This window comes from Pteronotus mesoamericanus, unplaced genomic scaffold (assembly GCF_021234165.1).
Source record: "Pteronotus mesoamericanus isolate MK-2021 breed Mesoamerican mustached bat unplaced genomic scaffold, CSHL_Meso_final contig_171, whole genome shotgun sequence".
Lineage (NCBI taxonomy): Eukaryota > Metazoa > Chordata > Mammalia > Chiroptera > Mormoopidae > Pteronotus > Pteronotus mesoamericanus.
The window spans coordinates 399954-416420 of NW_026555070.1; the positions used below are offsets into that span (position 1 = coordinate 399954).

The following is a 16467-nucleotide window of genomic DNA, read 5'->3' on the forward strand; positions in this document are numbered from 1 at the left end:
GGTTTCATTAAAACCCTTGATGTACGTTTTCGAAAGCGGTCAGCACGGCGAGCAGCTGCGGAAGGGCCCCTGCAGGAGGTGAACGTGCGCCGCGGGCGCTGCTGGCACCGGTGCCTGGTCGCCACAGAGCGAGGAGGGCCGGGCGGGAGGCACCTCTGCTCTGAGGAAGGCAAGGCTGTCCCAGGGGGCCGAAGAGGACGCCGGGCATCTGGAACTGAAGGTCACAGAAGTGAGTGGCAGTATGGAAACCTCTGGCTGTCCGGGGGCCTGAGGGGATGCAGGGGGACCACGGCAGGGGGCGGCAACGCCCGTGAGAGTGAGGGGAGCCGGCGGAGCTGGGCCACAGCCAGGCAGGCAGAGGGGGCTCCCGGAGGCGGAGCGGAGAGCCCGGGCCTTGGCGGCCGGCTGCAGGCGCGGCACGCAGGCCGGGCGGAGGGCGCAGGTAGCCTGCAGCGCCCCGCTGCGCGCCGGGCCGGGCCAGCGCAGGGCCTTCACAGCCGCCGGGGCGGCGCCAGGAACGCAGCCCGCACCGTCCTCAGGCCTTTGTTCGCCTCTCGCCTCGGGGAGGCCTGCCGTTTTAAAACGCAGCCTTCCCACCTGGAACCCACCCTTCTACCCGGGGTGACTTTTGTGACCACAGCACTTGTCACCTTCTGTTTATGCTGCAATTTATGTTATTATATTATAGATTATATATTAATTTACCTACCACGATTATATAATTACATGATATATAATGATTTTACAATGCATTATATTATATACAAATTATATTACATTTATTATATTAGTATATTACAAACTGTCACCTTCTGCCCCATTATCAACTCCACAAGGTCAGGGATCTCAGTCTGTTTCATGAGCTGATGGACCCCGTAGCCAGTAACTGTCAAAGAAATGATTATTCATTTCTTACTTTCCCTGGGAACAGCACAAGGGGCTGCACCTGTTTCTTATCAAGGCCTCAATCCCAGGCCCAGTGCCTGGCACACAAGGAGTAAAAGACAGCATGGTCCTGGCAGGCACTTGCTCAGTCCTGTGTCCCCACCTCCTCACAGGTGGCGCTGTGTCCCGCGATGCCCGTGGGTGCCCTGCTGCCGTGCCCGGCGGCCCGGCGGGACTTCCTCAAGGCCTCACACTTCGCTCTGGGGTCGGACCCGCAGCTGCACATGGGTGCCACGCATTCCACGACGCACCGCGACTTCCCAGCATACCCGGACGTCCCCCGCGCACTGCCGTGCCCGCCGCCTCCTCGAGCGACCCTCTTCCATCAGGACACGCGCTGGGCCAGTGGGGAGTTCCTGTCGGCGGCACACTGTGCGTTTGTGTCACCGCCCACCCCGTTGAGGGAGACGGAACGGGCGCGGGCGGGGGCGTGCACACACGCCGCTCAGGCCAGCCACCTGCAAGTGCGAGAGAACGCGCGGGGACGTGCCCTCCTCTCCACCGCGCGCGCCGACTACGGTTGGCCAGCGCTGCCGGCGCGCGACAGCGAGCAGAGCCCAGGCGCGCGCCTCATCTTCCACCGGGACTCGGTGCCACCTGGTGACCGAGCCAAGCTGCGCATTCCGCCAACCACTCACCAAGCGCTCTTCCTGCCGCACGACGTGTACCCTCAGTCCACAGCGTCCTGCGGCCACCTCCGTGAGCGCTCCCCTGGCGCCCTGGGCTATTTGCTCAACCCAGAGGTTCTCAAAGCAGTCAGGGGCCTGTGCCCTCCCCCAAGGGACATTTGACAACATCTGGAGATCATTTTGGTTGTCATAACTGGGAGAGGGAATGCTAATGGACAGGAAGTGCGTAGAGGCCAGGGTTGCTGCTAAACACCCTATCACGCATAGGACAAGCCACCCACAGTAATTATTTAGCCCCAAAGGTCAACGGTGTGAGATTGAGAAACCCTGGAACGTCCTTGAACCTCAGTTGTTGCATCCATAGAATGGGCATAACTGTACTGGCTGGTGTGGCTCAGTGGATTGACCACCAGCCTGAGAACCAAAGGGTCACTGGTTCGATTCCCAGTCGGGGCACACACCTGGGTTGTGGGCCAGGTCCCCAAGTGGGGGGCACACGAGAGGCAACCACACATTGATGTTTCTCTCCCTCTCCTTTTTCCTCCCTTCCCCTCTGACTAAAAATAAAATCTTTTGAGAGAGAGAGAGAGAGAGAGAGAGAGAGAAAGAGAGAATGGGCATAACTCCTGAACCCCTTCTGGGGCTGTGGGGCTGGGCCGAAGTCATGAATGATGGCTGGGGACCAGACAAATCGGCCAAGCATCCCACTCCCGCCCCAGCCCCTTGCGTAACTGAGCAGTTGACCCCTCTATGCGAAATGAATGGAGCGACCGGGCCCCGGTTCACAGGAGCTGGTGAAGCAAAAAGAGCCCAGAGTGCACGGTGCTCCTGGCACAGCGTCAGTGCTCAACCAAGAGTCGCTGCTGTGTGTGATTTTCCAGTTCCGTGACTCCAGGGGGGCCGCTGGCCAGCGTCACTAGTCAGAGCCCTTTCAGCCTGGATCCAGAGGTTGTCAGGCCTGGATTTGACTCTATCCTCGCTCTTAATTTCTGTGGTTTCTAACTTCTCTGAGCCTCGGGGAGGCTGTAAAGTGGATGAGGGGGATGATACCAGTCCCTGCAAACAAGGTGCAAAGCACTTAGATACCTGGCTCAGTACTTGGTAGTTATCCTTGTGACTGTTACTATTTTTGGTGTTTGCCCAACAGCCTCAGGCGAGGCTAGTCAGGGCTGCCCACCTCCCCTCCCAGACAAGGAGTCCCAACCGTGGGGGCCTGAGGCTGCAGGGAATTAACCCCTCTCTCTCATCTTGCCCATCCTCAGGGGGCCCCACCCCCCTCAAGTGGGACCACAGGAGATGGGATGACGGGACCTCCTATCAGAGACAGTTCCAGGCCCTGATGAGCCCACCTGCCTTGATGTGTAAGAGGGTAAATCAAGGCTGCTGGTGCTGCTGGGAAGGGCAGTCACGGGGCTGGGTGGCCTTGATCTTCACATCCCTGTCCATTCACAGGACTCCTCCAGTGTGGCACTGGGAGACTTCAAGATTGGCTATGAGCCCATATGTTCGGAACAGAAACAAGCCTACAGGCCCCAGGGTCTGCCCCCAGACAGGTATATGACCTTCCACCACCAAGACGGGGCAAAGGGCTCCTAGCAACCTGTGCAGTGTGCCACCGGAGGCCAGCGCCAACACTGTGCTGTAGAGGTCTCTGTCACCCGCAGGCAAGGCCCACTGTTGTGCCGGATCTCCCACCGTTAGTACCACATGCTTGGCCACTGGGAAGCCTGCTCCCATCCCTTTTCCTGGGAGTTGCGAGGGCCCAGATCAGGTGGATCCCCCCTCATATGCAGGTATGACAAGGCCCGGGCCTCGGCCCACACCTACTATGTGAATATTGGCCCTGGCGATGGCCGCTTCCGTGGCAGGACCACCAACGCTGAGCACTTCCGTGCCCAGGACCCAGGTGAGAGCCTGCTGGGCTGCCCTGCCCCTTGCCCCCACAGCAGCCAGCCAGAGCCACTCAGCACTTCCTCTGCCACTGGCAGAGCCTTTTGTTTTTCACCACAACTGGACTCCGGAGTCACACATCCTGGGAGGAAATCGGTGCCCAGGCCCAGGCAGCCTCACCACCTCCATGCACCACTTCTATGGCCAGGTCAGTGGGAAGTGAGGGAGGAGGCTGGGCTCCGCAGGGAAAAGGAGTTCCCAGGTAGAGCAAAAAGACTATGCAAAGGTCCTGAGGTAGGAGTCAGCCTGACAGGCGTGCGGTGATCTCCAGGTGGGTAAGTCCCTTAACTTCTCCTAACCTCAGTGTCCCTGGCTGTAAAATAAGAGCGTACCAACTCTGGGTGCCATCAGGTGGGGCCCAGAGAGGGTGTGACCCGTCTGAAGTCATATAGCACCCAACTCATCCATCCAACCGGGCCTTGGGATATCTCGGACAGCTCCTAAATGCCATGCGGTCCTATAGCCGCTGCCAGTGACCAACTCACACAGCCGCCACGTGCCTCATGAGAAATTGCAGAGTCACATGACCCTGGGGGAGTCGAAGCTGCTCAGACAGTTCTTCCAGACCTCCATGGGCACGGACTATTACCCCCCTGGCACACAACCGCTGCAGAAAGCGCTCAACCTCCACTTGCTGCGGAGCAACCTGCCAGAGGGCACCGGTGGTGAGAGCGGCCCCGCCCTGCCACAGCTCTGGCCCCGCCCACTCCCCCCTCCCGACTCTGGCTCCCTCTCCTGTTGGGCTACGTCCACCCGATCGACCGAGATCCCAACCCTGCCTTTAGACAACCCCGCCCCCTCGCGGTCCTGATCCAATAACCCCCCCCTCCACCCACCAGCCTCCCCGCCCCTTCTCGCTGCGGTACCGCCCCCTGCGCAACCTTAGCCCCGCGGCTTTCCCCGGTCACCCTCGGGCTCCGTTCCCTCACTCACGAGTCCACACCCAGCCTGGCCCCACCCCCAAAGACCCGTCTGAACTTGCCCAGCGGCACCTCCCCCCAACCCCCTACCTCGGCTCCTCCTTTCTTCCCTCCTCCTTATCCAATTTCCGTACCCGCCCAGGCTTCGCCCTGACCCCTACTCCATTCTTAATCCTCTAAATCCCTGCCCCGTGGGGTCTGCCTTTCTTCCCTCAACCCCTCAATTCAGCCACCCCACACCCAAATCCCCAGAAGCAGATTTTTTAACCATGAACCAGAAGATGCTGAAACCACACAGAATAGCTCCAGCCTCCGTGACTGCGAAGATGCTACAGCGGGTGAGGGGCTGGGGGCTGGGCGGGGGTGCGGGGGGGGGGGGGGAGAGTCACTTCCCTGACCAGGAAACCCCCCAAATCAATCTAGAATTATCTCAGGATGCTTCCATTGTCACCTGAGACTCAGAATTAGTGCAAGTTCGCACAGGGTCACTCTAGAGTCACCCCAAGCTCAAGGTCATGTCAGGATCAGCTCAGGGACATCTTCAAATACCAGCCACAGTTATACCACAAGCCAAGAGTTAGCAAAGGGTCTCCTGGAGTCACCCCAGCCCTTGGGGTCATTCCAGCCCCCACCCCCACCCCGGTTTCTCATCCAGCTCCCGGGTCAGCCCAAACTGCAGCCCTTTGTGCCTACCTCCCCACTGCCCATCACTAAGCTTTGATGCTCTCAGGGTGGTGCGGGGACCATGGGGTGGCCTGGGCGGGTTAGCTACCCTCCGGGCTGCCCTGCCAGGCCACCCCTAACTCCACAGTGCAAGGACAGCCACATGGAGCCCCCACTGGGTGGACAGCGCTTCTTCTCAACCCAGTATGAGGATGAGTTTGCCTTCAAGTACCAGGGCCCAGCAGTGCTGAGATCAGGCAACTTCCAGGACAGCCACGTGCCACTGGGCTCCCTTCACCAGTGGGGCTGGGGGGCTGGGAAGGTAAACCCTCAGGCCCCCCAGGTCCCTACCTACCCCTGTCCTTACCAGCAATAAACACCACCTTGGCAACACCCCACCCCCTCCATCAGTCAGCCGTGCAAAAGGGTGTTTGGATGCGCGGGGACTGTGCCAGAGAGAATGACTCCATCAGAAGAGTGTGGAGGCTGCTCCACTCTGGGCAGGGAGGTCATGCCAGCTCATGCAAAGACTTGGCGGCCAGACACAGCATAAGATATTCAGGTACCATGACAATTTCTGAATGACGTGGAGAGGTAGTGTGCTGAGACATGGAGAATGCAGGCTTCTGGGGCCAAATGTACAGAATCCAAATCCTGAGCCCTCCACGTCCTGGAAAGCAGTCTTGGGCAAGTTCTCGAGCCCTCTAGCCTTAGTTTGCTCACCTCTAAAATGGAGATAAACACTAGCTCTCTCACTGAATGTTATAAGTGAGAAATGGACACGTATCACTGTGTGTGGCCGCGAGGTCAAGGAGGGAGAGAGCTTACCTTCTGAAGATGGTCAGTAGGGAAGAGTAAGATGAAGGTGTGAGGAGACTGCAGTCATTAAGAGACTGGGTGAGCCCTGGCTGGCATGGCTCAGTGGGTCGGGCATTGTCCCGCAAAGCCAGAGGTTGCTTGTTCGATTCCCAGTCAGAGCACATGCCTGGGTTGTGGGCCTGGTCCCCAGTTGGGGCATGTGCGAAAGGCAATCCATTGATGTTTCTCTCACACAGAGATGTTTCTCTACCTTCCCCTCTCCAAAATGAATAAAATTTTTAAAAGAGAGGGAGAGAGAGAGCACGCCCTAGAGGTGTGGCTCAGTGGATTGAGCGCCAGCCTGCTAACCAAAGGGTCGCTGGTTTGATTCCCAGTCAGGGCTCAGGCCTGGACTGCAGGCCCAGCAGGGGGGGCACGTGAGATGCAGCCACACATTGATGTTTCTCTCCCTCTCTCTCTCCCTTCCTTCTCTCTCTAAAAATAAGTAAATAAATTTTTTAAAAAAATAAAAAAAAGAGAGAAACTGGGTGGGGCTCAGTGGAAGTATGAAAGGGTCGGCATGATGAGAATGGTCCAACAACTGCCTCCATTGTGGGCAGAGGCTGGGAGGTGAACGGTGCACTGACTGGCTGGGGGTCTGGCCCCCAGGTCAGAACTGACAAAATCCATCCGGGTATGATGGGATTCAAGGGGACAGCTGTCCAGCAGACAACAGTATGAAAAGAACGGAAGAGGAGGATGGGGTGGGACCCTGAAGCCCATGGGTGACCCCGTTAGCAAGCATGTAAAGGACCAGTCAGTGCCTCGGATAGCACCTTACCTTGAAGGTCTGGCGCACGGCGAGAATACCAGGAAGCCGGTTCTGTGTGGAATAAGATGGGTCTTGGTGGCCATACCCAGGGCCTGCCTTCCTAGGCAGCTGAATATGATTCCCTGACTGTAGTCAAATCTTCAAAAAACCAAAGCCCCCAATCCCATGGGCCACTAAAAGCCAACCCCAAGTGTGGCCAGGAGTCCTTTCCCCATGGGCAGCCATTCTGTGAGGCTAGCCTGTCATTTCCACAGAAAACACAGGAGTTCAGCTTTCAGTCCTACAGGGACAAGAGGGCCTTTCTGGCTGCACTCCTGTGTCCACGTTGACCACAAGAGGGTCACCAGCTGCAGAGCACCTCTTCCGTTTGCCTCCACTAAAGCTCTCCACGGCCCTCTTCTGATTCACTGCTTGGTAAACCAGGATTTCTCAATCTCAGCACTATACCTCCTGACATTTTGGATAAGATCGTTCTTTGTTGTAGAGGCCATGTTGTGCTTTGCAGGGTGTTTAACATCATCCCTGGCCTTTAACCATTACACACTTCCTCTCCCACACCCAACTGTGACAACCAAGAAAATCTCCAGATGTTGCTACATGTCCCCAGGGTTGGGGAGGGGGCATTGCCCTGGTTGAGGATCACTGCAATAAATCCTTCCTACAAGGATTCCTAGGACAAAATCGGGTGCTCCTGATGAAGCTGGTCTCCTTATTGACCATATTACTCAATCAAAAAGACCTCCTTTTTGTCTTGAAAGCTCAGAGAGCTGGCTTTGGTGTTCAGTTTCACGTAGCTCCAGTTGCAGGATTATCTGTGCTTCTGCCTGGTTCTAGGAATGGTTTAAAGCAACCCAGACACCAGGTGAGAAACAATGAGTAGGAGATACAAGAAGGCAGATTTCAGCAAAACTTGAAGCATTTTCTAACAGTGAAACTGACCAGCCCAGGATGGTTGCCAGGAAAGAAGAGAAACCTTACTGGAAGTATTTAACCAATGCGGAAAGACACGTCACGATGACTCTGGATGTACTTTATGTCTGTCCCTCCTATGTTCCACTTACCTTCTAAAAAAGACATTTTCTGTGAACTACAAAAACCGAAAAGGCTTATGAAATAAGATGAATAGGATTGAAAGTGAAAGGAAAATGACCTTATCCATGATAAAAATCACCCAGCAGCAGAATTCAGACCTGCCACTTACCTGTATTTCTGTGCTTGAACAAGTGACTTCGCGCTGACCCTCACTTTCCTCATTAGTCAAATGGGGGTGGCAAGAGCCCTTCATTCATAGAGTACCTACAAAGTTTAAATAAAGCAAGCACAAACCACACTTAGAACAGGGCCTAGCGCTCGGCTGCCACTCAATAAATGGTGCCTAAATTTTGACGTCTTAATCTTTGTTGCAAGTGACAAAAACCCAACTTTTACTCAAGGAGAAAGAGATTTTATTGGCTTAGAATCAACAAGGCCTGCAATTAGGTCTGACATCAGGCATGCTGGTTCCACATCAGGATTCTTCCTGAAAATCTAAAAGTTCACCAAGTGGTGGGGAAAAAAGGATATGGTACCTCAAATCCTTAGAATTAAAGCCCCAAAGGAAAGGGGCATCTTCCTGACCCGACTCTCATTGGAATTCAAGGAACACTCGGTCCGCTGGAGTCACGGGCACTGTGCCCAGGGGGACGGGCCGCTGTGACTGGTCCTCCAGTCCGCAGGAGGGTCTTGGAGTCCAGAGCCCACCCTCAGTGGAGTTCTGTCTCTCGCAACAGACCTGTGCCTGCCGGTCCCCCTCAGACCTGCCTTGCCCCAGTCTGGAAGGTGGAAAGACATTGAGCAGGCTCCTCCCTGTGAGGGTGAGTGTTTCCTTTGCCGGCAGGGAGTGCAGCCTGGGGCCTAGGGGACACCCTCTTCTCTGTAATCCCAATTTTATCTTCTATCTGATTACTAACTTCCTCTTTCAGCCTGGGGCAGAGACTTCAGCTCTGGCAATCTCACAAAACTGAGTAGATGTTAATCTCTGTGTATATTACAACATCCTGATATTTTTTTTTCCAAAGCCCCATAAAACACAGTCTCAGGAGACACAGGGTTAGAGTCCCAAGATAAAATAGGCAACAATTGAATCAGCTATTTTTCTTCCACATAGCAGAGTTTTCCAGTGTCCGGAGGAGGACCCCTCCGGCGCTCCTGGGCAGGCGGCGCACTGCACAAGCCCTGGAAGCCCTGTTCACTTCACAGTGAACGTGTGTATGTCGTGGCCCGGGCCCTCTACCGCACCTTTGCTCAACCAATCTCACATTTTAAGTTATTTCCTTTATAATACTCTCCCCTTTCCAGGTATTCATTTCTAAATTAGTCATGATTGTTATAGATGCAAGAGACAAGACACCTAGTAAAAGTAGCTCAGAAGCCCGAGAAATTTGTTGGCTCATAATACGGAAAGAATGAGGGCTTCCGTATGTCTATAGCCAAGAGCTGAAGCAACTCTCACCTTCACATCCTGATGCAAATTGACTTCAGTCTGCAGACCATCCTTCCAGACAACTAAAGAAGGTGGCTGCAGGCAGAATGAGGCTCCTTATAAAGCTCACAATCTCACCTTGGTTGGTGTGGCTCAGTGGGTTGAGTGCTGGCCTCTGAACCAAAAGGTCACCAGTTCAATTCCCACTCAAGGCACATTCCTGTGTTGCAGGACAGGTCCCAAGTTAGCAGCTCTTGGCTATAGAGATACTGAAGCCCTCATTCTTTCCATATTATGAGCCAACAAATTTTCTGGGTTTTTGACCTACTTTTACTAGGTGTCTGTCCCTGGCATCTATGGCAATCATGATATTTAGAAATGAATACCTGGAAAGGGGAGAGTATTAAAGGAAATAACTTAAAATGTGAGATTGGTTGAGCAAGGGTGAGGTAGTTAACATGCCGCTACCTCTCACCTTCTCTTTCTTTCTTCCCTTCCCTCCTCCCTGAAAGCAAATATCTTTAAAAAATAAAGTAGAATAAAGCTCATGAACAAAGGGAAAGCAAAAGTGCTGATGCCGATAGAGATACTGAGCGGACAGAAACAGCAGCTGCAGAACGAAGAACCAGCCACATAATCCAATTGCAGTCTCAGGTCTCTCACATCTGTTGCAGGCTTTTCCACAAAGACATGAAAAGCGGATCTTGGGTCTCTAGAAGTTTCAAGGAAGGAAGAGGAACAACTCCCAGAGGCCTGATTTGCTCAGGACTATAACAAAATTCACCAGGCACTGACCATGAGAAACACAGCAGCAAGGAAGACCGCCGGCCACGGGGCAGCTCTGTGGGGGAGAGCGGGGCAGGAGGGCATCCTAACAGGCTCTGGGCGCGTGCTGGGCAGTTTCGAGTAGAACCACGTCTCAGGTGGTGCTGTGTATCCCAGAAGTGGGGCTGTCATGGGTAAGAAAAGCAGCAGTCATTTCAGTCAGCCAGGAGGGGTGTGTGTTTTTGTGGCGGCACAGTGTCCCTTGTCTCTGGCTTGGTGCAGATGTGGTCACAGAGTGGCCTTGTGCGACCATTGTTTATATTCTGTGACTGCTGTTTCTGTTCCGGGAAGAACATCACGGCCCGGCTGCCAGCCGCAAGCTGTTCTTCATTCCCTCCCACAGGATCTTTGTCTCCAAGTCAAGTCTGCCCAGGCTCCGCCAGGCTTCTCCCCAGGATCATCACTCCAGGGAGTGTCAGGCTCAGGGTGGCGGCAGTGAGTGACCCTTAACTGGGTAGGAAGAAGGAAACACTCAGGGACAGAGTCCCCAACTGTTCCTTGGGAAGCCTTAAAGGGAAATGCTGGATTAAGCAAAGATAAACACGTTTGTAAATTGCAGGGCTTCTCAGAGCCTTGGCTATACTTACCTTGTGAGAGAGACATGTTTGGTGTGTTTTGAACAAAGACAGAGTCAGAGACATGGGCAGAACGGGGAGAGGGAGCGAGAGCGGGGGCGGGGGGGTACAAAGGCCAAAAGATGGTAACGGAGGCACAGAAATAGAGGCGCAGAGAAAGGAATAGAGATAGAGACGGGCAGAGAGCGACAGGAATGGAGATAGAGACGGGCAGAGAGACAGAGTAAGGGACAGAAGTAGGCAAGGGAAGAGGGGGGGAGTGGGAGACAGGCAAGGACGGCCGCGCAGGCGGGGCGCGGCGCAGATAAGTGCGCGGCCGCGCTGTCGGGGCCGCAGGGTCGGGACAAAGGCTGGCTCTGGGGGCGGGGGCGGCGATGGCGAAGGCCGCGGCGGGCGCGGGCGAACTACAAGTCCCAGCAGCTCCCGCTGCGGCCCTCGGCCGGCCCCTCTCGCTCCCCGGGAGCGCTTGGCGGGGCCGCTGGGCCGAGGGGGCCGCCGGCGGGGCTGGCGGGCGGGGGCCTAGCTGCGGGCCCCTGGGGCGCCGGCGGGTGCAGCGGGCCGGGCAGGGGCGAGGGGCGCCGGGTGAGTGTCCCCGCGAGCGGGTCGGCGGACGAGGACCGGGTTAGGGTGGGGGGAACCTCGGTGCGGGGCGCGGCCCAGGGCGACGTCCGTGCGCCCCCCACCAAGCGCGCCGCCTGCCCGGGCCCGGGAAAACCCTGTCGCGGCGCGATGCGAGGGGCCGAACGTCTCGCGGGCCTGGCGCGCCCCGTCCGCCGCTGCGGCCCGGGGGTGGGCCCGGCCCGAGCAGGACGCCTTAGCTGGCGAAGGATGGGGGGCAACCCTCAGCTGTGAGGTCAGGGGTTCAGGATGCCCCCTCCCCTACAGCCGATCCGGACCCCCCACCTCCCCGCTCCGCCGGCCCCAGGAACCCAGAGGGTCTCCAGGCATTGTTCTCCCCACCCTGAGCCTGGGGTTGGGAGTTCAGGAGGCTCTTTCTCAAGATGGGGATCCAGTGCTTCCCTCTCTATGCCAGGACCCGGGGTATTGTTCCTCTCACTCTCCAGTCTTGGGGGTCCAGAGTTCTGGAAGGAGGTCATCTAGGAACCCAGGAGGGGTCCCAGGCATTGTTCCCCCACCTTCCAACCTGGGATTCTGGGTAGAGGAGGTGATCTAGGAACTTAGCCCCTCCGGGTGCTTACCCACTAGAAGCTATGGGCTGTGGCCCAGGATGTCTCCCTCCCCAGGAGAAGTCCCCTGTTCCCCAGGAACAGATGTATTTGTTCCCCCCAATTTCTAGCCATGGGGTGGGTAGATTAAGGCATCACCTCTGATCAGGTAATTCTAAGCTCCCCATGCTCCCCAGAAGGGGTCCCAGCTACTGTTTCTGCCCCTGCCCACCCTACCCCACCCCCTCCGCCGCCCACCCTGCCTCCCTACCTCCAGCATGGAATTCAGGATCTTTCCTCCTGACACACTCCCCCGTACCCCAGCCAGAGAGGGCCAGGCACTCAGGAATCTCCCCTTTCTCCGAGTGGGCTCAGGGGTCCCCCCAGTCACCCAAGAGGGACCCCAGGTTTTATTTCCGCCCAATCCCCAGCTAAGGGTTAGAGGTCAGGGTCTCCCCTCCAGCTGAGCAGCAAGTACCCGGACTGCTGCCCTGTCGGTGGGATTCGTGGGTCTCCCCACCGCCGGGTCGCACGTGCTATTCCCCACTTCCTGCTCTTACCTTTGGAGCTGGCATTCTGAAACACAGGTGTTCTGACTGTCACTCCCACCCCGGAACTGCGAGGCCTGGCATTCAGCTGGTCCCTTCGCCAGGAAGCAAGCCAGGGCGCCCCTGTGTTCCCCCAGTGACCCAAGAGCACTGCCAGATGTAATATGCCCCCCACCCTCATCCCCCAGATACAGACTTCTAAGTTCAGGATGCTTTCTCTCTAATAGTCAAGCCAGAGGTCTCCCTCCCTACCAGGAACCCCCAGATGTTCCACCTGTGACTGTGGGACAGGAATTCAGGCCGTGCACTTAGAGGCGAGCCCAGGAACCCGACAGCCAGCCCCTTTTCCACGAGGGGTAGGAACCTAGGACTCTCTCTCCACAGGACCCGCGCTTCCCACGGGAGGAGGAGTCCAGGATGGAGAGAGGGGCAGAGCCATGGAGTTGGGTACTGGAGACCTCTAGTGCCAGATCCCATGACTTCCATCCAGGTGTGGGGCTAAGAAGGGAGGGCCCGTCCCCAGGTCCCACCAGGGTCTTTTTTCTCCCTGCCCTGGCTAGACCGAGCGGCAAGTCTCCCTGTGGTCTGAGGCAAGAGAAGGATCCATGTATTTGTTCAGAAGTGGGTGCTGGGGCACAGCCTGGCCACCTGTCTCATCCCTGCCCAGGCTTCAAAAGAGACCCCCTGCTCCCTAGAACCTACCTCTGCCCACTCTGTCCTCACCCTGCAGATCCTGCCCCGGAAGCGGCTGGCACTTCCACACCCGGGATGCGGCGCTCAGTCCTGGTCAGGAACCCAGGCCACAAAGGCCCGAGACCCACTTATGAAGAACTAGACTCAGACTCAGAAGACGTGGACCCCAAACCCGAAGAGCTAGACCCAGTTTCTGAAGACGCGGAGCCTGACCTGGAAGATCTCAACACTGTCTCTGAAGACGTGGACTCCAGCTGTGAAGGTCTGGAGCCCACCTCCAACGACCTGGACCCTGATGCGGAGGCACCAAGCTCCATCTTGGGGACCCGTGCCATGGATCCCCAAGATCTTGACCCCATGTCTTCGAGTTTTGATCTCGATCCAGACGTCATTGGCCCTGTCCCCCTGGTCCTCGACCCTAACAGCGACACCCTCAGCCCCCCAGAAGCCCCAGACCTGGACCCCCTCTCTTCCAGCCTCACTGCCACCCCAGAAGGCCTGGCCACCAGCCAGGCGGTGCTCCCTGCACCTGCCAGTCCTCCCCGGCCCTTCTCCTGCCCCGATTGCGGGCGCGCCTTCCGCCGCAGTTCAGGGCTGAGCCAGCACCGCCGCACTCACAGTGGAGAGAAGCCCTACCGCTGCCCCGACTGTGGCAAGTCGTTCAGCCACGGCGCCACGCTGGCCCAGCACCGGGGCATCCACACCGGCGCGCGACCCTACCAGTGCGCAGCGTGCGGCAAGGCCTTTGGCTGGCGCTCCACGCTGCTGAAGCACCGCAGCAGCCACAGTGGCGAGAAGCCCCACCACTGCCCAGTGTGTGGCAAGGCCTTCGGGCACGGCTCACTGCTGGCGCAGCACCTGCGCACGCATGGTGGCCCGCGGCCGCACAAGTGCCCGGTCTGTGCCAAGGGCTTCGGGCAGGGCTCGGCGCTGCTGAAACACCTACGTACGCACACAGGCGAGCGGCCCTACCCGTGCCCGCAGTGCGGCAAGGCCTTCGGCCAGAGCTCGGCGCTGCTGCAGCACCAGCGCACGCACACGGCCGAGCGCCCCTACCGCTGTCCCCACTGCGGCAAGGCCTTTGGCCAGAGCTCCAACTTGCAGCATCACCTGCGCATCCACACTGGCGAGCGGCCCTACGCCTGTCCCCACTGCTCCAAGGCCTTCGGGCAGAGCTCGGCGCTGCTGCAGCACCTGCACGTGCATTCCGGAGAGCGCCCCTACCGCTGCCAGCTCTGCGGCAAGGCCTTCGGCCAAGCCTCCAGCCTCACCAAGCACAAACGGGTGCATGAGGGCGCAGCCGCGGCAGCTGCGGCAGCTACAGCCGCTGCGGCCAGTCTGCGCCTTAGTCCTGCTTCGATGTTGCGGCCTGGACAGGTCTCCCTCCTGGGTCCTGACACTGTCTCTGTACTTGGCTCTGGCCTAGGCCCTGACCCTGGCTCTGTGCTGGGCTCCCTCCCCAATCCCAGCCCCAAACCCGGCCCTGGCTCTGGATCTACCCCCAGCCCTGACCCTGTCAAGTATTCTGACCCTAAGCCTGGTCACAATGCCAATCCTGACCTTGTGGCAAGCCCTGACCACGGATCTGGTCGCAGCTCAGACCTAGATCCTATGCCCAGCCCCAGCCCCAACCCCGATTCCCACCCTGACCCCAGCTCCCCGACCCGTGAGAGTTCAGCCCTCCCTACCTGTGAGAGTCCTGAGTGGGTGAAGGAACGAGGGGCACTGCTGGGGCCGGATGGCTGAAGGGGACACTGGTACCCACCGAGGCCTGGGGAAGTTGTGTGTCATGCAGTTAGTAAAATCCTCCCACTGCCTTCTGGCTCTGTTTCATGGTTCTGTTTCTCTTCTTCCCCTAATGCATAGCTCCCTGGGAAATGGGAAGGTGTGGCCTGAGCCAGCCTCACGCAGAGCCCCGGTTTCCCCGACCCCAGCAGTCAGCGCTCTGCTGCCCCAGACCTGGTCACCTTAGTCAGGAGCAGACTTAGCTTTGCAGGTGGTCTGAGCAGCATCCCTTCCCTTTGGTTTATCTGGACGGTGGGATGGATGGTATGTTGGAATTGATTGATGCCGTGGAGTGATTGTGGAAGCTGTCCTGCCTCCTCTGCTGCCCGGACTCACCCCTGGCCCTTCCAAGTCCACATTCTAGGTGCACCACCAGACAAAGGAGGCCGCTCATTTATGCATGCAGCAAACATCTGTTGGGAGCTCACAGATACCAAGCTTGGAAACGTTCAAAAAGTAATTACAGGATACGGTACATTGGTGTAGAAGTATACAAGACTTCTGACTTAAGTAAGGGACAGCTTTCTGGAGGGAGGATTTTAATTCCAGTAAGCACTAATTTAATCATCAACACTGTTGGCCAAGCCTTGTGCTATGCTTTTGCATTTTCTTTTCTCTTATTTTTTTTTAGCTCTGAAGAATGTTTAAGTTATTTTTTAAAAGATCTTTTAAAAAGATTTTATTTATTTAGAGCAGGGAAGGGAGGGAGAAAGAGAGGGAGAAACATCAATGTGTGGTTGCTTTCTCACATGCCCCCTACCAGGCACCTGGCCTGCAACCCAGGCCTGTGCCCTGACTGGGAATTGAACCGGTGACCCTTCGGTTCCCAAGCCCACACTCAATCCACTGAGCCCCACCGGCCAGAGTGTTTTTGTTTTCATTGCTATTCCATTGCAGTTGTCCTGATTTTCCTCCCCTTTGCCCTCCTCCTCCGCCCATCCCACCCCCCACTGCCTTTTCTCACTTAATTCTTTCAACAGCTCCACGGAGTGGGCAACTATGATTGAGCACCCCTTTTTGAGGATGAATGAAAATGATGAAATGGAGCTTAAGGGACTCTGGAAGACAGAGAAATGGCAGTTGGCAGCACCTAGATTTAACCCGAACCGTCGCCCCCCAGATCCCGTGTCCCGAACTGTTCCACCCCAGGGCGAGTGTGCGAAGGCCCGGCCCGAGAGCCCGGCGTGGGGGGTCAGAGGGCCCTGGGAGGCTGCAGTGGGGGGTTTGTCATCCCAGAGAAATGGGAAGCCACTTGCAGGTTCTGGCAGAGGACTGATGTGAATTCTTTTTTTTTAAACTTTTGTTTGTTTGAGAGAGGGGAAGGGAGGAAGAGGAGAGAAACATCAACATGGGAGAGACACATAGATCAGTTGCCTCTTGTATGTGCCCCAGCTGGGGACAGAACCCACAACCTAGGTACGTGCCCTGATGGGGAGTCAAACGTGCAACCTTTTCAGTTCGGGGAGCCATGCCCAACCAGCCACATCGGTCAGGGCGAATTGCTCTTTGAAGATGGATGGAGAGCTGTAATGGAAGGGGTCAGAAGTGGAAGTCTAAAATCAAAAGAGCTTGCTGCAGTCATCCAGGCTAGGAATGGTGGGGAACTCTGGGCTGAGAGCCATAAAAGTGGGAAAAAGTGGTCCTATTTGAGATAAAATTAGGAAATAAAATAGGATT

The 16467-nt window shown here is 56.8% G+C and overlaps 2 protein-coding genes across 3 annotated transcripts; both read left to right on the top strand.

The window, feature by feature from the left end:
* The first annotated feature begins 1076 nt into the window (after positions 1 to 1076).
* SAXO5 (stabilizer of axonemal microtubules 5) lies at positions 1077 to 7066 on the top strand. The gene is made up of 9 exons (XM_054566244.1): positions 1077 to 1644; positions 2837 to 2943; positions 3027 to 3127; positions 3368 to 3480; positions 3563 to 3672; positions 3988 to 4189; positions 4697 to 4782; positions 5256 to 5429; positions 6992 to 7066. The coding sequence occupies exons 1-9, from the start codon at positions 1077 to 1079 to the stop codon at positions 7064 to 7066; spliced, it is 1536 nt and encodes a 511-aa protein (XP_054422219.1).
* A 3982-nt stretch (positions 7067 to 11048) lies between these two features.
* ZNF358 (zinc finger protein 358) lies at positions 11049 to 14816 on the top strand. 2 transcript variants are annotated; one of them, XM_054566257.1, is made up of 3 exons: positions 11049 to 11180; positions 12697 to 12802; positions 13043 to 14816. In XM_054566257.1, exons 2-3 carry the CDS (start codon positions 12730 to 12732, stop codon positions 14749 to 14751), a joined length of 1782 nt encoding a protein of 593 aa, XP_054422232.1. In that variant the 5' UTR covers positions 11049 to 11180; positions 12697 to 12729; the 3' UTR covers positions 14752 to 14816. The 2 variants fall into 2 exon arrangements, with proteins under 2 accessions (XP_054422232.1, XP_054422234.1); XM_054566259.1 differs by lacking the exon at positions 12697 to 12802.
* The last annotated feature ends 1651 nt before the right edge of the window (positions 14817 to 16467 follow it).